Source organism: Culex pipiens, chromosome 1, assembly GCF_016801865.2.
Source record: "Culex pipiens pallens isolate TS chromosome 1, TS_CPP_V2, whole genome shotgun sequence".
In the NCBI taxonomy this organism is placed as follows: domain Eukaryota; kingdom Metazoa; phylum Arthropoda; class Insecta; order Diptera; family Culicidae; genus Culex; species Culex pipiens.
This window is the reverse complement of record NC_068937.1, coordinates 22,025,565-22,050,240: the sequence shown is the minus strand read 5'-3', so window position 1 is coordinate 22,050,240 and position 24,676 is coordinate 22,025,565. Positions and strand designations below refer to the sequence as shown.

The window sequence follows — 24,676 nt, the reverse complement described above, 5'->3', positions numbered from 1 at the left end:
TCTTAAAATACTTAAAATTCTTAAAATTCTTAAAATTCTTAAAATTCTTAAAATTCTTAAAATTTTTAAAATTCTTAAAATTCTTAATATTCTTAAAATTCTTAAAATTCTTAAAATTCTTAAAATTCTTAAAATTCTTAAAATTCTTAAAATTCTTAAAATTCTTAAAATTCTTAAAATTCTTAAAATTCTTAAAATTCTTAAAATTCTTAAAATTCTTAAAATTCTTAAAATTCTTAAAATTCTTAAAATTCTTAAAATTCTTAAAATTCTTAAAATTCTTAAAATTCTTAAAATTCTTAAAATTCTTAAAATTCTTAAAATTCTTAAAATTCTTAAAATTCTTAAAATTCTTAAAATTCTTAAAATTCTTAAAATTCTTAAAATTCTTAAAATTCTTAAAATTCTTAAAATTCTTAAAATTCTTAAAATTCTTAAAATTCTTAAAATTCTTAAAATTCTTAAAATTCTTAAAATTCTTAAAATTCTTAAAATTCTTAAAATTCTTAAAATTCTTAAAATTCTTAAAATTCTTAAAATTCTTAAAATTCTTAAAATTCTTAAAATTCTTAAAATTCTTAAAATTCTTAAAATTCTTAAAATTCTTAAAATTCTTAAAATTCTTAAAATTCTTAAAATTCTTAAAATTCTTAAAATTCTTAAAATTCTTAAAATTCTTAAAATCCTTAAGATTCTTAAATTTTTTAGAAAAAAATAAATTTATAAGATTCACAAAATTTATAAAAATTTTAAAGTTAAAAAAAATTAATATTTTTAAAAAAAATTCAAAATAAATCTTTAAAAAAATACAAAACTGCTAAATTTCTAATTTAGCCTCAAAACTCAAACCTGAGTATTTCAAATTGACGGAGTAAATTTATTTTTTATTATGATTGAAATTTATTCAGCCTGTTTCTGTCAAAAACTGACAGTTCCCAAACACACTGAGCAAAAGTTTTCCATGATGTTTCCTAGATCGAGTTACCGCCTTTAAATGATGCTCAAACTTCCTCCAAACTTCTTGGAAGGTTCCCACACCCGACCGTCTCGGAATGTCGACCCCAAGGTCGACCTTCAAACAAACCAAGCAAAGAAAAAAGCACAGCGAGGTTAGGGGTCGTGCATAAACCACGTGGTCTTTTTTTGGAGAATTTTTGACCCCCCCCTCCCCCCTCATGGTTTTTTGTGGTTTCACGCCAACCCCCCCCCCCCCCCCTATATGGCCACGTGGCTTTTTCCTCCCAGGTGAAAAATCTTTAAAAAAAAACTAAATAAGTATAGATTTCAAAAATGTTTATACACCAATGATGTACCGTCAGTGGTGGTGACTTTTGGTCAAAAAAAAAACGATATTACCGTTGTTATTTTAACACAATAAAAACATTTCAAATTATATCGAAACAAATAATGTTGGGGAATGCTCCTGAATTTACCAACATTTTCCCAGAATATGGCTTGTATAATCACACCGTTCATAAATGCCAATCGTTTTAAAATTAACTCAAACTCACCCTTTAGAGGGGGTGACATTGGGTCAAACAGAAAACATTTTAATTTGTGTAGGTGCTGTAACACCATTAAAACCAATTTAACAATATATAAAAAAAAAAACAGAAATTCACTTAAAAGCGTGAAAAAAGTATGATATCACAAAGTTTAAGGTAAATAATAACAGTATAACAATTAATTGAAATGGTACAGAAAGTAAAAAATACTCTCAACAAAACAAGCAACTTAGTAAAACATATGTATTCAAAATTATGGAATTGCAGTGCAATTAATTGCATCCAGAATAAATATGCTTTAAGAATTAAAGCTATTTTGATATATAAACAGCATTCATGATTTAATTTTAATGCGCTTTTAAATATTTTCTTAAAATCGAAATTAATTAAATAGAAAAGTTTTGTTTCAGGAAAAAAATATTTTCATTTTATTTTAAGGAAAATATCTAGTTAGTTAGTTCAGTGTGTCCAAAAAAGTCGAGCTGTTTAATTTTTTTCTCCATACAAGAATCAGAGACAGGGACAAACATTCAATATTACGACCTTTTGAAATGTTAGTCTTAATTTTTCACCATAGTTGCTGAGATATCGACATAAGAAAATTATGGGTTGTTTGGGTAGTAAACATCTATTTTTCTGTTTTAAAATCTTTGCAAGGCAATATCTCAGAAACAAAGAATTTTCTCAGCATTTCAAAAATATTTTTTTTTTTCAAAATTGGGCAAGCATGGGCACTATTTTTTTTAAATTAATAACTGCAACTATTTTTGAAAAAAGTTACCTAAAAATAGCTATAACTTGAAAACGGTGCACTTTATGAAAATTTCACTAATGTACTTTTAAATTGCAAATTCGATTTTACATCGAAAAATAAAATGAAAATTAAGTTGCGGTCAATATTTCGATTTTTTTAATCAGTATTGATTCAAAAATTCATAACTCAAACAACGTTCTGGAAATTTCTGAAAAGTTGGCAAAATTAAAAAAAATAAAAATAGTGTTTTTTTTGCAAATCATGTTTTAGTGACAAAAAGTGAAATTAAAAATCAGCAAAGTAAATTACCATTTATCATTTTTTTCAGTGTAGTCCTTATCCATACCTACAACTTTGCCGAAGATACCGAATCGACCAAAAATTTCTTTAAAAGATACAGATTTTTTAATTTTCATTGCTGCCAAATTTGTATGGAAAACTATATGGACAAACTAATGATGCAAAATGGCTTGGGCACCAAAAAAGGTTTCAGACGGATTAAAAAAATCAAAAATTAAAATTTAAGAATAAAGACCGATTTTGTATAGAATTGCTCGAAAATCGATTGCGTGTCTTTGGAAAAGTTGTAGACAACGCGCTAAAAATCATTCTTTTAGTCATGGACATCCAAATTGTTTAAGTCTTTTTCTTACTTTAAATTGATTTTGCTATCGACTACGTGTTTTGATAAATTTAAAAAAGATTGAGCTAAAATTTGGAATTTATTTTACATTTTTTTCAGTTGTTTAAATAGGCAATTATCTACGATTTAAGATTTTTGATCCAACTTTTGGTTGCTGAGATATTACCTCAAAATAAATACAAAAAAATATTAAATAAGTTAATTTTTCAATCTTTTCAATATCTTTGAAATTATTAACACTGGGACGCCCAACGCATGTCCAATATACACGGATGCCAAAGCCTCCCTAAAACGTTGGAACGGTAACTTCAACTCACAGGTTTTCGGGCTTGTCTCCGCGGATTTTCGGGCGATTTTTTTTACTAGAGCAAACAAAAGTTGGAACGACGTTTTTGATCGCATAAATTACAGATTTGATCAAATCGAGTTCTGCAAAGTTTAAGGATCATCTAGACATCCTTATAATTCACTCAAAAAAAATGTCCCGGTTGGTTGAGTTATGCCCGAGAACCAGCGAGTTGAAAATACCGTTCCATCTTTTTTAAGGAGTTTTATTTATGTTGATCTTTAACGGCATTGTATTGAAATTTATTTCACAAATTGATATCGGCATTTAAAAATTAAGTGACTTTTTAAAACTTAAATTATTTTAATGTGTCTATATATTTGAGTGGTATAGTATATTTTCTCAGCTTAAAGAAAAACTAATATTTTCAGGAAAGGGCACCTTTGGCCCCTATTTTATTAATCTTTACATTAATTGAGAAACAAAAACAATGTTTGCTTGAAGCTCGTTTTTTTCTCTAAAAATCTAAAATGTTTGCTCATGTTTCTCTTTGGCTCAAGAGATGGTCCCTATTAACATAAAAAAAACTAAAAAAAAAATACCTACAACTTTGCCGATGGATAGAAAACGTGTATTTTATGAAATGTTATGTAATATAACAATCCGAATTGTGTAACCCATGAAATAAGGAATATATTTTAGACCAAAATATTCATCAAATTTTTTGGTGAATCTTAAAGTATGTATCGTTCGTTTTTTCGTTACTGGTTATTTTTTAATGTTAGACGTTTCACTTGCAAATGAGGTAGTGAAACTGAAATTTTGCGCGATAATCCTGAAATTGGGGTTTTCAATTTCTTTGTACTTAAAAATATATTGCATGAGAGAGGAGATACAAGATATCTTGAGTTTGTTTTAAGTGTCAAAAGGAAATCTTTCGATTAAGATTCTTCGATCACTTATAGGACCAGCTACGGTAATTAGCTAAGATCTGAGATTTTGAATTTTTTTTTTTCGCAGAGAATCATTTTTAGACACTTCATTTATAATACATATTTAGTTTTTTGCCTTGTTACGAAAATCTTATAAAATTGTCAGCATTATTTATTTTTTAAGTTGTTCCAAAATAGAACTATCGAAGACTACATCTACTTTCAATGCAAATTTGCAAGCACATTTTTAGCTACTTGATACTATCAACAAAAAAAAAATTGTGTTTGCATTTTGGTACGCATTTTTTAGAGTATATTAACTTTGGATACTGTCACTTTATTTTTAACAGCTTTTAAACTTTTGCAAGACGTAGTTACATGAGTATTAAAAAGTGTACATTCAATAAGAGGCTCAAAGTATTGATATGAATCTGCCGAAATATATAATTCAATATTGAATTGGAAAATATTATGACATTGAAATATAAGTAATAATTTTAAACACAATAATTGTATGGTTTTGAAGTGTAACAAAAAATGTATGCATATAAGTAAATTCAAAGCGCGTATTTCTTTGTTTTTTTTTTTAAGAAAAGATTTTTTTTAAAGGCCACGTGGTCAGCCGTAAACCCCCCCCCTCCCCCCCATGGCTTTTCATGGTTTTTTTCGGTCGAATTTCGGACCCCCCCCCCCCCCTAAGGAGACCACGTGGTTTATGCACGACCCCTTATGTTTCGCCACGTGTAGGAGGTGTTTTGCACTGTGAGGAAGAATTGCTGAATGGTTGCTTGGATTTGAATTTCTGCACCCAATTTTGAGCTTATTTCGGTCGACATAGCTTTGAAGAGGGGGAAAAAAGGAAAAACCCCGCGCGCGATTTGTGCAAGGTTATGTCTCCCGTGCAAACTTTCTCAGAGGGTGGAGGGAGTGGGGGACTACAAGTGAGTTAAAGAGACGTAGTTTGCATTTTAAACGAGTTTACTTTGAAGATTTCGCCGGCGGCGAAATGTGAACCCCTTTGGTCGACCCCTTCGTGACGAACGGTCGTCGCAGCTTCCACCGCGCGCTGTGTAGTTATGCAAATTTCTGAAGGGGGTTCCGGGATAAAAAGCAACAGGAAGCTGACTTACGAGAGCGAGTGTAAATTTGCTTCTTTGCTTCCAGCTTAAGGGACTGAGGTAATAACTTTAAAGTTGACTGTTTGTTCAGTCGGTGTAAGGTTACAATGGGAATCGATTTTGCTGGAGTCGACGAAAGCGAAGAACTTGATTGTTTACGTTTGGAAGCGGGCTTCCGCACTGAAAATATAAGCAAAAGTTTTAAATTTGGTAATATTCAAGGATAAACAAGAAGATCAGAGATAAATAAATAGATTGAGAGACCCCCCATCTGAGGTCAACGGAACAAATGTCAAACTGACAGCCGATTTTGAACTGGTTTCAAACTTCAAATAAGTATAAAACTGACAGCACTGACGTCAAGTTGACAGCTTACAAATGCACTGAAAAAATTGTACACTTTGATTTTCCTTTTATTTTCTTTGAAAAATTAACAAAACATTCCGGAAATTGTGTCAACAAAGGGACGTCGCTATTTCCCTCCACCGATATTGCGTTTTTTTCTGTTTAATGACCATTTCAGCAACCATTTTCTGTTCCGGAAGCTGCTACACGGACCGTAGTTAAGGTCCGTTGCCAGCGTAATTTGTGCTAGGTTATGTGTACGTTTACGCTCGTTGTTGGGCACATTATTGAGGTTAGAAATTATGACGATTTTTTTTGCGGGCGGATGAATGAATCGTAAAGTAGCGACCCATTAATGTTCGCAATTAGGTTAGGTTTGGCGAAAATTGCAGATTTTTTTTTCTCCTGATTATTAAAGCTGAATCTAACCTCAATTCCTTCAATCAGTTTGTGTTCAAGTGTGAAAAGAAGATGAAGAGGAAAATTTCCCACCGCATCGTCAATCAGTCACGAAATGAGATTAAATTAATTGCATTTCGCAAACGAGAGCTCGTTTCCTGGACACGAGTCGCAGCAAGTCATGGACGGGGAAAATCGTTACAGCAGCTGGTGCCCGTAGTTGTCAACTGGGGAAAAAGACAATCTCTTCTTACGGGTGAACGGAAATTAAGCGAAGCGTCATGGTTTGAAGAGAAAGTGTAGTAAGCCATGACATTAAAAACTACAATCAATTCGCCTTACAATTCAATAATAATAACAATATTTATCTTTTTTGACAGTTCTGCTGTCAATTTTCAGAATGGCATAACCTTAAAGCTCAACTCACTTTTTTTTTGCTATTTTCTAAAAATTGTATGAATTTAGTATTTTTGTATTATTGTATTTTTGTATTTTTGTATTTTTGTATTTTTGTATTTTTGTATTTTTTTATTTTTGTATATTTGTATATTTGTTATTTTTTCCTGAAATTTTTACATTATGATTGTCTCTGTCCGGCACTACCTTTCGGTATTTCCTTTTCGACAGCCACTTTAACCATATTATCTTGTCGGTTTTGAGAGGGTAAAAAGGCTGGATGATCAACCTCGTCATGGGAAAACCTCCCTCTTTCCTAGCGCTACAACATCTACACAATGTACCAGCAACAAAAAAAAGCAAGAATAAAATTGGGTTACCCCCGGCAGCACGGTTCCGGGTGTGTCTCTTCCCTTTTAAACGACGACAATTTAAAGTTACATTTGGCTGTAAATTGAGCATTTTTTGTTCTGCCTTTTTAGAGCAGTTGACCGGAGGAAGTTGCGTCCTTCACGGTTCGTAAATTGCACTGTTTACGAGTGGTGTTTTGAAGCGTGACAGTGTTGCCAGTAGAACTATTTTGTAATTAGTGCATAGGTTAACAATACACGCTAAAATTGACTAATGAACTTATTGCTCTAATTTCAGACCCATGCAGCAAAAGCGCATTAAACTCACAACAAGCTTAATTCCGTTGATCGTGTAACTTTTTCCAACCTCTTTTGACAGCGAAACAAGAAAGCTCGTCCAACGATTCCGCCATAAATATCTTTAATTGATTTGAATTAACATTAAGTGGATTCAATTTCTCTTCGACCCTACTAACATCAATGCGAAACTTTGCTCCAAATGCGTTTCTTCGCAGAACCATTCCATCCAAAACAAAGCAAAAAAACGAAAAAAAGGAAAGGTCGTTCTGCGTGTTTTCGACATTCCTCTTCCGGTTTTTTTTTTGTCGGAACTTTTGTCCGACACCCACAACCACATCCTTCCGAAATTCTTTTGAGCAGCTCATCAAAGCAGCCAAGTTTCGATTTCCGGACCACTCTGCGTGGCTTACTTTTTTCTACCCAAAATCTGACAGCTGGCGAAAATACACCGTTATCGAGGGATAAGTACTTTGTCGAAAAAAATCAAGCTGCATACGCGATGAGCGTGCTGATCGTGATGCAATCTGCTGCCACTGGATTTGCTTGCAACCCAGTTAGGGGGGATGGCTTTGCCTCTTGATTGCAAATCCGGCCCTCTCTTCTTTTTTAGCGTGTAGCAGAAGGATGCACACATTCCGGTGAAACTTTCAACAGATTGCATGCACTTTCCACACACGTTTTCTCGTTCGTTTCGAAGGGGGCGGGGAAGGGGTGTATCATCTCCTTTCCGTAAGTTGGAGTATTTTTGTAGGATTTTGTTTGTAGGAAGGGATGTTCAAGAAATTTACAAAAAAAAACCTTAATTTCTTGTAATTTTCAATTTCAATTTTTCAGATTTTTCTATTTTTGTAAATTAGTATTTATTGTCTGATTAAAAAATCTTTTACACTAAATAATAATTAATTATTAATAATTATTCTTCACGTTGACAGTAACTCAATAACGGAAATAAGGCTTTCTAGCCAGACATTCATTTTTTATTACCATTTCAAAGTGTGTTTTCAAGGCAGCTGGGCGTTTATTTGCATTAGATTTGCTAACAAAATCTTTTTTGTCAGGCAACTTCTAGCTGATTTTTTTGAATAACCGCCCGATATGTCAGCCAACATAATTCGCAGGGCTGTGACAGCTCAAGTTCATGATTGTTTGCATCAGGACACTGTGACGAGATGTTCGTATTTTTTTTGGGTTAAACAAATAAATATGAAACTTACTCCAAAAATAATTACCAGGTCAAATGAAAAATATGGGTTGATTTTACCCATTCTTTATTGAAATTGACATTAAAATAAATGTGTAAAATTTGCAGTTGCAGACTTGCCTAAATTTTATGTAAATAAGTCTAAATTATTTTTCAAGATATGAAATAGATGATAATTTTGCTTTACTGTTGTTACTTTCATCAACATCTTATTAAAATAACACATTTTTCATGACATATAATTATTCATGATAGATTAACAATATTGTGTGTGTTAATTGTAATTCAGCTTTATGCTTAAAATTCATATAAAAATAAAAAGTTTCTTATTATCACCAATCATTTATGAAAGCAAATTTAAATTTCACTACTTTAATAAATACCATGGCTTAAACATTTAAAATATGCAAATTATTCGATATTTTTTGCGGGATTTTTGATAATTTTCAATACACTAAAATTCTTTAAATAATGAAATGAAAATATTCATGAGGAATTTTCAAAAACTTTTAACGGGAAGTTTCACAAATTGCTTTATACATTATTAAAATTATAATCAAACGTTTGCTAAATATTGATGAAATTACGAAAAAAATATTTTTTTCCGTCTGTGGTTCTAAAATTAAAATTTGTAATATGAATAAAAAATCCTTATTTGAATAAAAATTCGTAAATCAGCATTATGCAATGCATCCTTATAAGATTACAATCGATTTTACAAGTTTTTTCTATAAAAATGTAAAAAAATAACTTCCCCCCCCCTGATTTTTCAATAAAATTTTGAGGGGAGGGGCCCCCACAAAAGAAATAAAAAAAAATTCCAGGTACTTTTGTACCCGACCCTCTCCGATTTCAATGAAACTTTTTAGACATGTAATCCTAGGCCTATATAAGCCATTTTTGTGTTTATGGAGCCAATTGTACTTGGAAATAACATTTGCGAAGGGCGTAAGTAATTTAAATATTTTTGTATTCTGTAATTTAAAAATTACAGTATCTCGAAGCCGATGTATCGAACCAAAAAATTGGTCGAGGAAATTGGACGGGCTTTCTGATAAAAATACACTGAAATAAATATACACGCTGCTTCCATGATTTTTTTTTATTTTTAAGTTTAAAAGTAAAATTTTTAGTCGTTGTCACGATTTTTTTTCGTTTAAAATTTTTGAGGAAAGAGGCTAAGATGTTACAAAAAGACTGACGAAAAATGCGAAAATTTTTATTTTCATAACTGCTGTTTCTTCCCAAGAATTGTACATAGGATAATGGTCAATATGGAGACTTTTATGTAAAATTGTCTGGCAAATCGATTCTCACTATCGGCATTTAAAAATTTTAACGTTTAGACCACTTTTCAAAAAAAAAAACAGTTTTAGTAAATGATTTTCATCCATTCATCCACACCACATGCTGCATTTTTCGTCAGTCTTTTTGTAACATCTATGCCTATTTGATCAAAAGTTTTGAACGAAAAAAAAATCGTGAAATCACCTTAAATTTGACTTTTAAACTCAAAAATCTAAAAAACTCAAAGAAGTGGCGTGTATTTTAATTTCAGTGTATTTTTTTCAGAAAGCCCGTCCAATTTCCTACAAGTTTGTCTTTGATCAATTTTTGATACGATGCAACGGCCTCGAGATACTGTGATTTTATTTTTAAATTGCTAAATACAAAAATATTCAAATAACTTACGCCCTTTTCAAATGTTATTTTCGAGTGCAATTGGCTCCATATACACAAAATTTTCTGATTTGAGCTGGAATTGCTCAATAGAAAAACGGGAAAATAAAAAAAAATAAAAAAACGAAATAAAAATAGTTTGATTTTTAAGCAAACATCAAAATAAAAAAATACATCAAATTATTTAAAAAAACATAAGTAAGAAAACAATCAGGCAAAAATACTTATAGAACCCGTATATATCTTAAAGAATTAATATTTTCATGAATTGAAATTTGTTGGTAAAATATTTTTGGTATCAAAAATAAAAAATTTCAAAAAAATCTTAATTTTTAAAATAGATGTCAGTATAAAATTTTTATTGGACTTAACAAAACTATTTTTTTTAATTTAACTCATAATTTTCCTGAAATATCGTTAAGGCTTAAATTCTTCAAATCTTTCAAATTCTTTAATATCTATATTATGGTAAATGACGGAAGCCAAATATTAGATGAAAATTACAGTTTAAGGGGTTAAAATGTCAAAATTGTACTAAATCAATAAAATCCATATTTTAGATACCGTGATCAGGGGTAACATTGGGTGAGATTAGGTCATACAAAAAAGCAGAATTTTGTATGATCCAATTTCACCCCCGATGACGGTAATGGAATTTTAGCCTTCTTTTGAAACATGGTATTTTGTGAAAACTCATCTATTTTATGCAATCGACTTAATTTGATGCTAAAATTTATGATTTTTCAATATTATATAACTAAAAATATTTTAGAAATTTCCAAATACTGTTCCCAAGCAGCAATTATTGTTGCCAAGCCTTATTTGCAACTAATCCAAAGCAACCCAAAATCGCTCAGGCAACATATTCGCAACACTTCTGGCGACAAAAAAAGCGCACGACAACAACGCGATTGGCAACAATAGCCAGATAGTTGTAATCGTGTTTCGGCAATGTTTCCTATGCGATGATTATTTATATAGGAGAAATTGATGGTGTTGCAACAATGTGACAAATATGTTGCAAATATGTTACTAAAATGGTGAAATTTTGGGTTGCTTGAAATCAAATGTGAAGCCGAAATGATTTCAAGCGCAACAAACTTCTAATTAATTTCAGAATAAAAATGTTTCAGTTTTGGTTTCGCTGCAAATCAAAAATGGATAAGTCTGAAAAATAACCCTGTCGCATTTTACGTTAACAACTGACAAAATTGCTTTTCTTAAATGTATAGGAGGTTTATGCCTTTTGCCATTTCAAGTTTACCGAGTAAAATTGCATTCTACTCATGATTTTTTCATGCACCCTCAATCTTTTTAAAATTTGGTATCTTTTCTAGAGCCATTTTAGCATCAACATTGAAAAAAATTGCAAATATTTCTGAAAATTATATAAGTTTTAATCCAAGCTACGTAGAATGTCAGTTCTGTGGCAAAAAAAAACTTCAAAATGGGTTTAAATAGCTGAAAATTTACCATTAAAGTTTGTTTTTGCTATCTACCATCATGGCGCTTTGTACGCACAGGGCTGTATTCAGGAACCTGTAATAAAATTAGCTGTAAGAAAATTGTTGTTTTTATGCAAACCAGATTTTTATTAGGAATCAAGAGTAAATTTTAACTTGCTACACAAATCACAATTAGTTTTGTTCTTAACATGAGTTGAAAATTTACAGTCTACGACAAATTTTCATGTGAATACAAGGCAATGCTATAGAGCGAACAATTTAATTTGATTTGGATTCTTATTTGACTAGAGTTGAATTTTTGGGGAAAAAACCTTACTATTATTGCATAAGACATAATGTTTAGTCCGATTTTGGCAGAAATTTAGCAGAAATACAATTTGTAATCAATACTATCAGAAATGGCAGTGCGTGGCCGAATGGTTACGCTGTCCGCTTTGTAAGCGGATGATTCTGGGTTCGATTCCCATCTGCTGCAACCTTTCATCGGATGAGGAAGTTAAATGTCGGTCCCGGCCTTGGTTGTTAGGCTGTTAAGTCATTCCAGGTGTAGGAGTCGTCTCCATGCCATAAGTACAAACAACACACCAAACCAAGCCTACTCTGGTGGAATCGCTGGCGGCGGTTGGACTCGCAATCCGAAGGTCGTCAGTTCAAACACTGGGGTGGAAGGTTTCTTGGAGTAGAAAGTGGTTTGGGTGCTCTCCCCATTCAAGCCTTCGGACTCCTAGGTTCGAGCAGAAACTTGCAATAGAGACCACAAAAGACCCGGGGGTCGTTAATGTGGATGGTTTGATTTGATTGATTTTGACTATCACAAATGATGGCGCTTTGTATTCAGGAACCTTTAGAACATTGTAATTTTTGTTTTTCTTGTAAAATTAAGTTTTCATCAGGAATCAATGGTTGATTCAAATATGTATTACAAATAAATTTTATGAGAAGAATGCGATAAACGATTGTGTAACACTATTACACTTAACCCCCGGTGGTTGGTCACTTTTTCGTTTGACACTTTTTAGGTCTGAGTTGGTTTGACTAAGTAAAACTAAAACATGACGAACTGTCATTTTTACACGGGACACACACTTACTATCAAACCAATCATTTGGTAGTGTGTGTGAGCTCCGTGTAAAGAGGGTGTCAAACTGAAAAGTGAGCCAAATTGTCTGACAACGGTTGGTGTAAAGTCATTAGAGTTTGGGTGTATTATTTACTGTATATATTTATTCTCTGCAGAAGGTGCAATTTTATAGTCTACCAATATATTTTTTTTAATATTTGAAAAAAATAAAAAAAGGAAAGGTTTAATAACGACAAATGCTTTCAATCAAATATTTTGAATGAAGTATAAAGTTACGTAGATTACAGACGAATGATTTTTTTTGAAATTTGTGGTAATAGGGTCCTAAAGCCCTATGTAAATTTTTGCGCACAACGGAAAAAACTCGATTAAAAAATATTTCTGATCATTTTTTTCATTTTAATGCAAAACAAAAATTGACAAGACAACATTTTTTTTCGATGGATAGACAGTGGTTTCTTTGGAACCAGCTGTCAAGTAGGAACTTTCTGTCAAAATCAATTTTAAATGCTTTGCGATCGAACAAAGCGTTATGGCACTCAGAAAAGTTAGCTTTATCGTTCTGAACAACAATATAACAATTTTAAGCTTAATTTTAAGACCCAATGGTTTTTTTCTTATGAAATAAGCCGATTTCATGAAATTTTATTGTTTTAATTTTTTGTTCGGCTGATCCCTTTTAGGGGACTTAAGTTTCCTATGATCGTAACTACATGTCTCCTGTAAAAAATGACATTTGAGGGACCCAGTGGCTCGATCTTGTAAAAAAAACAGTGACTGGGCTAATTTTGCCTAATCGGATGATGTTAAGTTTTTGCTGTTTAGATGTTTGTATGCTAAAATAAGGATTTTGGTACCCTGATCATCAAACTTTATGAGATTCTTGTAGGAATTTCAATTGCACTACTTCTTTGTTCAAGGGTGCAAATTATTTCCTTATGTACTACAAGCTAAACCCGACAAACTTCATCTTGTATTTTTTTCGCTTCTTGACGTTTCTAGCTTGTATGCTTATTCCGTTTCCTGTGATCAAAATTAGATTTTACGCATCTTTTCCCATACAATCAGAAGATTTTCCGAAAGAGGTTCCAGAGTGGCCAAAGTTGTCACTTTGACGCGTGAAAACCTTTGTTACGAACCCAACGTAACAAAGAGCACCTCGATCCAACACTTCGTATTGAACTGATTCGCGTTCGAACAAAACCGTTGAAATTTTGTATTTTCATTATATACTATTTTGTACATCTTTAATACACTTTCAAGTCTTTGCATTGCACTGCTACAATTGCAATTTGCAGGCATTTTTTTTTGTTTTTTCAAAGATATTAAAATTGTATTCCTAAAAATGCACTCAGTTTTACTTTATAAGTTTTTAATGATAGTTTTAATTCCTAGCAAAAAAAAAAACATGTTTAATTAATTGGACAACATAAAACTCAAATACATCAATAATTATCAAACATTTGTCAAAAAAGCAGTAAGCCAGCAGTGTTCGAAGCACCGCGTAGAGCAGGAACAGAAGACCTCGTCCGGGGTAGCTGCGCGCGGGAGCGCCAGCAATTAAAAACTCCACACAGTTCGAAAACAACGTTTTTTATTAACAAAAATAGTGGCCACTGCCCGTTCGGGCCTGAATGCGAAGATGCACTGTATGTTGTTGTTGTTGCCTTCTTGTGCGTAAGGCACACAGAAATGAGACACACACAACACACAAAACTATCTATTGTCCACTCGACCTGCTTGTTGTAAGTCAGCTGCGAGTGGACTCTAGACTGGTCCAGAAATAAAAAGTATTCGCGCAGACGTGCGCGAACAAGCAGCATAAATAGAATTAAAAATAACATGTGTTCCAAATCAAGCCCCCTTATTACGTCCCTCTTAATTTTCATTCAAGCAAAAGAAACAGCAAAATAGTTGTGCTTTAAAAATGTTGTAAAAACGTTTCAGATGAGTTTCCAACACTTTAAGCTTCTTGAATTTTATGCAATGTTGTTGTAACAAAACAGCAACATTAATATCTGATGCAATATTCCAGTCCCAGTGATTTGCTGGAGCTGTCAAACAAAATCAATCGATAGCATCAATCACAAGGTCTTCAGAATCCGACAAAGAAATACAAAAGATCTTTTCAAGTTGTTTTTTTCCAAATCTTCAATAAATTTCAACAATATACTTCCTCCAATTTACAAATGAAACATAGATAATCGTGATTCCAAAAATCGACCAACTTCAGAAGATTTTCCCGGCTGGAACTGGCTCGCATATTTTTTATGTTGCCGTCGCACAGCTGCTCCGTTTCTTCCGGGCGTTCAATCGCTCCTGCATGGATTCGGGACCAATGGTTTACCTCTGACTCAGGTCGGACAATCTGGATCTACTGATTGTGGTCTTCGAGTTTCCTGTTTAGCAAGCTTTTCTAACATCAGCCGCTCGGCTATCCAGCGGAAAGTAAGTGGTCCGTTCCGTTCGATTGTAACTGGGATTTTTCAGCGGCTTCAGTCCGTGCCATTTTTCTTGATCCATCCGATTCAGTTCAGTTCTGTACCGTTGGCTTATGAACCGAGCTATATGGTGCTGAGGGAAATATTCCGCAGAACACGCAAAAACAGAAAAAAAATCAAAAACACACGACGAGCGGTTGTCACCCCGATGTTCAAAAATATTGTTTAAATAATGTTGCCGAAACATTGCAAAAGCGATAACTTGAAGAGCGTGAATTCCGTTTCCAAAAAAGATGCACCAACGAGAAAACGTTGTTGAAACATAATTGTTACATATTGTGCAAGATTGTTGGAGTTTTGATTTCTGATCCCTAGATGCAACTTTAAAAAAACTTAGTCATTTTTAGCATGTTGCGCATTGCTACTTGGGATTTTTATGTGAAAATGCGACCAAACATTTGCGTCGTCAATATTTAAAATTATAAAGTTTGAAAAGAAACGTTTTTTTTAATTCAATATCTTTTAGAAAAAAATGTAGAAAATTAGAGAAGAAATTGTTTGTTATGAGTAAAATTCAAAATTACAAAAAAAAACTTGATGCTATTTGAGAAAAAAACTTAATATGAAAAATTGTTTTTAAGTTTCTTGAAAATACCCAGGGATTCGCCCTTTTGAAAAGTTACCTTAGATATCATGCAAGTTGAAATATGATTAAAAATCTAGTAAAATGGTACAAATAAACTTTGGAAATTCGGAAATATATTTTGCCTGAATTTTGTCCTTAAATAAGCAAAATGGCGATGGCAGATTGTTTGAAATTGTCATGTCTATATTCTGACGTCAAATTCGAAACGCAATAATCTTGTGCATCCCTAACCTCAAAAATTCCATAAAACCGGAAACTGCAAATTCCCTCTCATCCTTGCACAGTTTCGACGTGTGACGTAACCGCTCACTCACTCGGTAAACTAGTTTTGCAACAAAATCTCCCCAGTTTTTTTTTTGCACTGACATTTGCGGACACAGACGAAAGACGACACCTCCTTCTCCAAAAAACAGAGAAACCGAGACGAGGAGATAAACTTTTCCATCAACGAGCGTAGAATTGCAGGGCAAAATAAATGTAAAACTTGCCCATATCAGAGCAGCGGAAAATGCAATTTAAATCACAAACAGAGTGTGCCATGCGTTTTCAGAAGTTAGTGTCATTCCGTAAGTGCTTTGCACGAAAAACAAAAATGGCGCGTCAGGGAAGCGGGACGGAGGGGGGGGGGAGGTCCTCTGTCAACAAAGCGTTTTCCCGAAATTAGATTTAAATTTAAATTTGTGTTGGAAATTAATACGCACATTAGCGGAAATGTCACACACACTCTCCCAGGAAGTGGGCGGATTAAACTGTCAGTTATGCAAATTTCTGGGAAGGTTTTCCGCGAACTCTTTTTAAGAGTGTAAACAAAGAAATGTGGCAAATAGTCCCTTTTCGTTTTTCAGCCCAAAATGTCAAAGATTAATTTTTTTAAATGATTAAATTGTCCCGATTAGGCCCTTTCAAAATGTGATTCGCTTGTGATCCAAACGCAAAACATAAATGTCAGGTCCCTCCTCCACAAAAAAAAAACAGAGTCGTTAAACCCTTTAAGCCGATTTGGATCGAGATCGTGTGAGGGTGACGAAAAAATAAAAGTATTTTCTGCGTGATAAGAAAATCCTTCCTCCTCTTTTCGGCAGCGATTCCGCACGGAGACATGCCCAATCTCGACCATCTTTGTGTGTGTCACATGAATTGAGTTGTGGAAAAGAAGAAAAATCACATTTCCCCTTCACGCAACGTATTTTTTTAGTGATGACAGAAGGGAGCGAGTTGTGGATGAAATTCAAATTTGTTCAGAGAAAAAAAGTTGAATTATGAAAAATGTGGAATTTATTTCAAAATTTGCTTATTTTTACCCAAACCTAAGTCGTTTTTGGCTAGCGTGCATTGTTTTTGATTAGTTTACGAACAGCTGTCACTTCGAAGAATCCCAGTAGAAAAAGAAACTTCCAGGTTGCTCGATATCGAGCATCTTATCTTATTAAATTTGAAATAACTTTGTTTTGAACGATTTTTTTTAATTTACTCACTACTAATCACAATGTTTATTTTAGCGTGTAGCGTGACATATTTTCGAGCATCTTACACGCACACCCAAAATCACTCATTTTTTTCAAAGCCAAACATTCTCAGTAATGAGTTTTTTTTACTAATGTCAAATTAGAGCAAAATTGAGTAAATTTTATGCAATTATGACATTTGGTTCGAGTTATCATTTCTGGGTTTATTTGAATAAATCAAAATTGGGTTAGTTTAAAATTTAGTAAAGAAAATAACCTAAATTTAATCCCATAACCGAATCCGTAACCCCATTTGTCTGTGCCCTCATCCCGTTCATTTGCCTTTCCAGCTGAGTAAACTGCTCCACATTTTCGCCTGTGTGCCTGTGTTTGTTCGGCACAATTTTCATTTCGCTTTAAAAACCACCCCAGTTTCGGGAGGAAACCCTGGAAAAGTGCCAATGGCCGATGCCAACAACAGCGGCGGACCATTTCGCCACTTGCCAAAATCTCTTGAACCGGAAAAGAAAGGAAAAAACAAAGGAGGCCGTTGAATTTGGGTAGTTTTGTTTTTGTTGAAGGGGAAATTGCGTAAAAAGAAGGCAAAGCCTACGTGACTGAAAACCCTTGTAAACATTGAGTGGGGACGCGCCCGACGTAAACAGACAACCATCTGTCAACTGTCAGACGCGCAATGTTTACGCTTGTTTTAATTCATGCTAACCTCGACACAAATCTTGTTAATTCCGTTTGCGCCGATCAAACAAACAAAACTTTTGTCCGCCCCCATCGTTCGTCCGAGCTGGCCAAGAATTACAACCCGAGCGAGGGTGGGGGTTCCAAAGTTGACACATGGCCGGGCATTAATCGGATTTCACATCGAACAAGAACATTGGAAGCGCCCGTGGATGACAATTTGGACCCTTTTCTCCCGCTAGTTTGAGGGAAGAATGGACCTATTTTGGACCTATTTAGACATTTTCAGCGTTCAGTTTGATTTGTTTACAAACAATCAACAAAAAAGTAAGTTGACAATCGAGTTGACGTGCGTTCTGAAATAGGTCCAAAATAGGTTCAACGTCTTCACATACTTGCTAGTCGATTCGGTCGGCCTACTTTGGCCCCACAAAAGTCGCATAAAACAAGGATCGTTGTCGCCGGTTGCTACACGATGTGTGAAAAATGGCCGCCGAAGCTTCATAAATCAAAGCAACTTTTGGCTTCGCCATTGATCAAAAGTTTTGCTTTTCAAATTATTTGTTTTCTGAGAAATGTTAGCAAGAAGGTGTTTTGGCTGGCAACCCCTTAGAAAAAGAGCACGTCTTGGGATTACGATTCACTTAGGCCGAAAAGGAGAAATAAAATATGGCCGCCGGCCATTATCTGCCACTGCCATTGTAAGTGCGGTGTAATATCCCTTTGTTCCCATTGTTATTGTTGCGCAAAGATGAATTATCATTTAGCGTGTGACGTGACTGTCCCGCTAATCCCCACCGGCAGTGTTGCCATCATCTTGGAGCACACGTGTCCATCAAGTAGGAGCCGTGACCGGATCAAGCGCCCGGAAATTGAATTAACCTGGAAATTACACCGCCACGTGTTTACCTAACTTTCCGTTACTGACAGATCAAACTTTACGGCCGTGGGCGGCAGTTGTGGGAAACTTGGTCCTAACCCGGAAATTGGACAAAACTACCGCGTGGTCCAAATAATCGCAGCAATCATCGACTTTCATCACGGCTTTACGCCGTTAGGGTGACATTAGGGGGTCGCTAGCTGTCAGTTTGCTGTCATCCGGAAGGGTTGGTTACGCACTAAGACGTCGTAATTCCAGATTTTTTCCTCTGAGTCTTGCCCATTCCATTAAGGTTGGGATCTTTTTTATGACAAATAGGCTCGCACCATTTGGGGAAATGGAACGAATCGCACCATCTCGTCTGATTTTCTTCTTTAGCGTGCGAGTGTCAAACATAATCGTAGAATGTCATGAGCTGTGAAAGTGAGTCGTGACGACGGAAAACGCATGGTTAACTTGGATACGTGAACTGTCATATGAAACGTGCGTTAATTTACTCTTGCAAACTGAATCGACTGAAAAATCAACTGGATCCAATTTGACGTGTAGAACTGACAACAATCAATTGTGTCAATTTGACAGTCAGATGTGAAAAATTCTTAAAATTCTTAAAATTCTTAAAATTCTTAAAATTCTTAAAATTCTTAAAATTCTTAAAATTCTTAAAATTCTTAAAATTCTTAAAATTCTTAAAATTCTTAAAATTCTTAAAATTCTTAAAATTCTTAAAATTCTTAAAATTCTTAAAATTCTTAAAATTCTTAAAATTCTTAAAATTCTTAAAATTCTTAAAATTCTTAAAATTCTTAAAATTCTTAAAATTCTTAAAATTCTTAAAATTCTTAAAATTCTTAAAATTCTTAAATTTCTTAAAATTCTTAAAATTCTTAAAATTCTTAAAATTCTTAAAATTCTTAAAATTCTTAAAATTCTTAAAATTCTTAAAATTCTTAAAATTCTTAAAATTCTTAAAATTCTTAAAATTCTTAAAATTCTTAAAATTCTTAAAATTCTTAAAATTCTTAAAATTCTTAAAATTGTTAAAATTGTTAAAATTGTTAAAATTCTTAAAATTCTTAAAATTCTAAAAATTCTAAAAATTCTAAAAATTCTTAAAATTCTTAAAATTCTTAAAATTCTTAAAATTCTTAAAATTCTTAAAATTCTTAAAATTCTTAAAATTCTTAAAATTCTTAAAATTCTTAAAATTCTTAAAATTCTTAAAATTCTTAAAATTCTTAAAATTCTTAAAATTCTTAAAATTCTTAAAATTCTTAAAATTCTTAAAATTCTTAAAATTCTTAAAATTCTTAAAATTCTTAAAATTCTTAAAATTCTTAAAATTCTTAAAATTCTTAAAATTCTTAAAATTCTTAAAATTCTTAAAATTCTTAAAATTCTTAAAATTCTTAAAATTCTTAAAATTCTTAAAATTCTTAAAATTCTTAAAATTCTCAAAATTCTTAAAATTCTTAATATTCTTAAAATTCTTAAAATTCTTAAAATTCTTAAAATTCTTAAAATTCTTAAAATTCTTAAAATTCTTAAAATTCTTAAAATTCTTAAAATTCTTAAAATTCTTAAAATTCTTAAAATTCTTAAAATTCTTAAAATTCTTAAAATTCTTAAAATTCTTAAAATTCTTAAAATTCTTAAAATTCTTAAAATTCTTAAAATTCTTAAAATTCTTAAAATTCTTAAAATTCTTAAAATTCTTAAAATTCTTAAAATTCTTAAAATTCTTAAAATTCTTAAAATTCTTAAAATTCTTAAAATTCTTAAAATTCTTAAAATTCTTAAAATTCTTAAAATTCTTAAAATTCTTAAAATTATTAAAATTCTTAAAATTCTTAAAATTCTTAAAATTCTTAAAATTCTTAAAATTCTTAAAATTCTTAAAATTCTTAAAATTCTTAAAATTCTTAAAATTCTTAAAATTCTTAAAATTCTTAAAATTCTTAAAATTCGTAAAAATTTTAAAATTCTTAAAATTCTTAAAATTCTTAAAATTCTTAAAATTCTTAAAATTCTTAAAATTCTTAAAATTCTTAAAATTCTTAAAATTCTTAAAATTCTTAAAATTCTTAAAATTCTTAAAATTCTTAAAATTCTTAAAATTCTTAAAATTCTTAAAATTCTTAAAATTCTTAAAATTCTTAAAATTCTTAAAATTCTTAAAATTCTTAAAATTCTTAAAATTCTTAAAATTCTTAAAATTCTTAAAATTCTTAAAATTCTTAAAATTCTTAAAATTCTTAAAATTCTTAAAATTCTTAAAATTCTTAAAATTCTTAAAATTCTTAAAATTCTTAAAATTCTTAAAATTCTTAAAATTCTTAAAATTCTTAAAATTCTTAAAATTCTTAAAATTCTTAAAATTCTTAAAATTCTTAAAATTCTTAAAATTCTTAAAATTCTTAAAATTCTTAAAATTCTTAAAATTCTTAAAATTCTTAAAATTCTTAAATTCTTAAAATTCTTAAAATTCTTAAAATTCTTAAAATTCTTAAAATTCTTAAAATTCTTAAAATTCTTAAAATTCTTAAAATTCTTAAAATTCTTAAAATTCTTAAAATTCTTAAAATTCTTAAAATTCTTAAAATTCTTAAAATTCTTAAAATTCTTAAAATTCTTAAAATTCTTAAAATTCTTAAAATTCTTAAAATTCTTAAAATTCTTAAAATTCTTAAAATTCTTAAAATTCTTAAAATTCTTAAAATTATTAAAATTCTTAAAATTCTTAAAATTCTTAAAATTCTTAAAATTCTTAAAATTCTTAAAATTCTTAAAATTCTTAAAATTCTTAAAATTCTTAAAATTCTTAAAATTCTTAAAATTCTTAAAATTCTTAAAATTCTTAAAATTCTTAAAATTCTTAAAATTCTTAAAATTCTTAAAATTCTTAAAATTCTTAAAATTCTTAAAATTCTTAAAATTCTTAAAATTCTTAAAATTCTTAAAATTCTTAAAATTCTTAAAATTCTTAAAATTCTTAAAATTCTCAAAATTCTTAAAATTCTTAAAATTCTTAAAATTTTTAAAATTCTTGAAATTCTTAAAATTCTTAAAATTCTTAAAATTCTTGAAATTCTTAAAATTCTTAAAATTCTTGAAATTCTTGAAATTCTTAAAATTCTTAAAATTCTTAAAATTCTTAAAATTCTTAAAATTCTTAAAATTCTTAAAATTCTTAAAATTCTTAAAATTCTTAAAATTCTTAAAATTCTTAAAATTCTTAAAATTCTTAAAATTCTTAAAATTCTTAAAATTCTTAAAATTCTTAAAATTCTTAAAATTCTTAAAATTCTTAAAATTCTTAAAATTCTTAAAATTCTTAAAATTCTTAAAATTCTTAAAATTCTTAAAATTCTTAAAATTCTTAAAATTCTTAAAATTCTTAAAATTCTTAAAATTCTTAAAATTCTTAAAATTCTTAAAATTCTTAAAATTCTTAAAATTCTTAAAATTCTTAAAATTCTTAAAATTCTTAAAATTCTTAAAATTCTTAAAATTCTTAAAATTCTTAAAATTCTTAAAATTCTTAAAATTCTTAAAATTCTTAAAATTCTTAAAATTCTTAAAATTCTTAAAATTCTTAAAATTCTTAAAATTCTTAAAATTCTTAAAATTCGTAAAAATTTTAAAATTCTTAAAATTCTTAAAATTCTTAAAATTCTTAAAATTCTTAAAATTCTTAAAATTCTTAAAATTCTTAAAATTCTTAAAATTCTTAAAATTCTTAAAATTCTTAAAATTCTTAAAATTCTTAAAATTCTTAAAATTCTTAAAATTCTTAAAATTCTTAAAATTCTTAAAATTCTTAAAATTCTTAAAATTCTTAAAATTCTTAAAATTCTTAAAATTCTTAAAATTCTTAAAATTCTTAAAATTCTTAAAATTCTTAAAATTCTTAAAATTCTTAAAATTCTTAAAATTCTTAAAATTCTTAAAATTCTTAAAATTCTTAAAATTCTTAAAATTCTTAAAATTCTTAAAATTCTTAAAATTCTTAAAATTCTTAAAATTCTTAAAATTCTTAAAATTCTTAAAATTCTTAAAATTCTTAAAATTCTTAAAATTCTTAAAATTCTTAAAATTCTTAAAATTCTTAAAATTCTTAAAATTCTTAAATTCTTAAAATTCTTAAAATTCTTAAAATTCTTAAAATTCTTAAAATTCTTAAAATTCTTAAAATTCTTAAAATTCTTAAAATTCTTAAAATTCTTAAAATTCTTAAAATTCTTAAAATTCTTAAAATTCTTAAAATTCTTAAAATTCTTAAAATTCTTTAAATTCTTAAAATTCTTAAAATTCTTAAAATTCTTAAAATTCTTAAAATTCTTAAAATTCTTAAAATTCTTAAAATTCTTAAAATTCTTAAAATTATTAAAATTCTTAAAATTCTTAAAATTCTTAAAATTCTTAAAATTCTTAAAATTCTTAAAATTCTTAAAATTCTTAAAATTCTTAAAATTCTTAAAATTCTTAAAATTCTTAAAATTCTTAAAATTCTTAAAATTCTTAAAATTCTTAAAATTCTTAAAATTCTTAAAATTCTTAAAATTCTTAAAATTCTTAAAATTCTTAAAATTCTTAAAATTCTTAAAATTCTTAAAATTCTTAAAATTCTTAAAATTCTTAAAATTCTTAAAATTCTTAAAATTCTCAAAATTCTTAAAATTCTTAAAATTCTTAAAATTTTTAAAATTCTTGAAATTCTTAAAATTCTTAAAATTCTTAAAATTCTTGAAATTCTTAAAATTCTTAAAATTCTTGAAATTCTTGAAATTCTTAAAATTCTTAAAATTCTTAAAATTCTTAAAATTCTTAAAATTCTTAAAATTCTTAAAATTCTTAAAATTCTTAAAATTCTTAAAATTCTTAAAATTCTTAAAATTCTTAAAATTCTTAAAATTCTTAAAATTCTTAAAATTCTTAAAATTCTTAAAATTCTTAAAATTCTTAAAATTCTTAAAATTCTTAAAATTCTTAAAATTCTTAAAATTCTTAAAATTCTTAAAATTCTTAAAATTCTTAAAATTCTTAAAATTCTTAAAATTCTTAAAATTCTTAAAATTCTTAAAATTCTTAAAATTCTTAAAATTCTTAAAATTCTTAAAATTCTTAAAATTCTTAAAATTCTTAAAATTCTTAAAATTCTTAAAATTCTTAAAATTCTTAAAATTCTTAAAATTCTTAAAATTCTTAAAATTCTTAAAATTCTTAAAATTCTTAAAATTCTTAAAATTCTTAAAATTCTTAAAATTCTTAAAATTCTTAAAATTCTTAAAATTCTTAAAATTCTTAAAATTCTTAAAATTCTTAAAATTCTTAAAATTCTTAAAATTCTTAAAATTCTTAAAATTCTTAAAATTCTTAAAATTCTTAAAATTCTTAAAATTCTTAAAATTCTTAAAATTCTTAAAATTCTTAAAATTCTTGAAATTCTTAAAATTCTTAAAATTCTTAAAATTCTTAAATTTTTTAAAATTCTTAAAATTCTTAAAATTCTTAAAATTCTTAAAATTCTTAAAATTCTTTAAATTCTTAAAATTCTTAAAATTCTTAAAATTCTTAAAATTCTTAAAATTCTTAAAATTCTTAAAATTCTTAAAATTCTTAAAATTCTTAAAATTCTTAAAATTCTTAAAATTCTTAAAATTCTTAAAATTCTTAAAATTCTTAAAATTCTTAAAATTCTTAAAATTCTTAAAATTCTTAAAATTCTTAAAATTCTTAAAATTCTTAAAATTCTTAAAATTCTTAAAATTCTTAAAATTCTTAAAATTCTTAAAATTCTTAAAATTCTTAAAATTCTTAAAATTCTTAAAATTCTTAAAATTCTTGAAATGCTTAAAAAGTCCTACCCCTCGGCACCTGTCAAACAATCAAAACAAACCCCCCTCCACACTCACCCCGCATGTAGATGTACGCCGTGCCGCGCATGTTCCGGCGGGTCAGCACCACCAGGTTCAGCACGTTCCCGACGATGCCGAGGGCGCAAATGATGGGCAGCGCCACGCCGTACGAGATCTTGCGCAAGTTCTCGATCCGTGGGTCCTCGTACAGCTGTCAAAACAAAGCGAAAAGCGTCAGAAAATTTTGACAGCTG

The 24,676-nt window shown here is 29.3% G+C and overlaps 1 protein-coding gene across 1 annotated transcript in view; it reads right to left on the bottom strand.

Annotated features, from left to right (window-relative positions):
• Positions 1-24,676, bottom strand: part of LOC120427555 (probable G-protein coupled receptor B0563.6) — a 42,208-nt gene that overhangs the window by 16,763 nt on the left and 769 nt on the right. Inside the window, exon 2 of the mRNA XM_039592431.2 lies at positions 24,480-24,633. Coding sequence (XP_039448365.1) covers positions 24,480-24,633 — 154 coding nt within the window. The remainder of the gene's footprint in view (positions 1-24,479; positions 24,634-24,676) is intronic.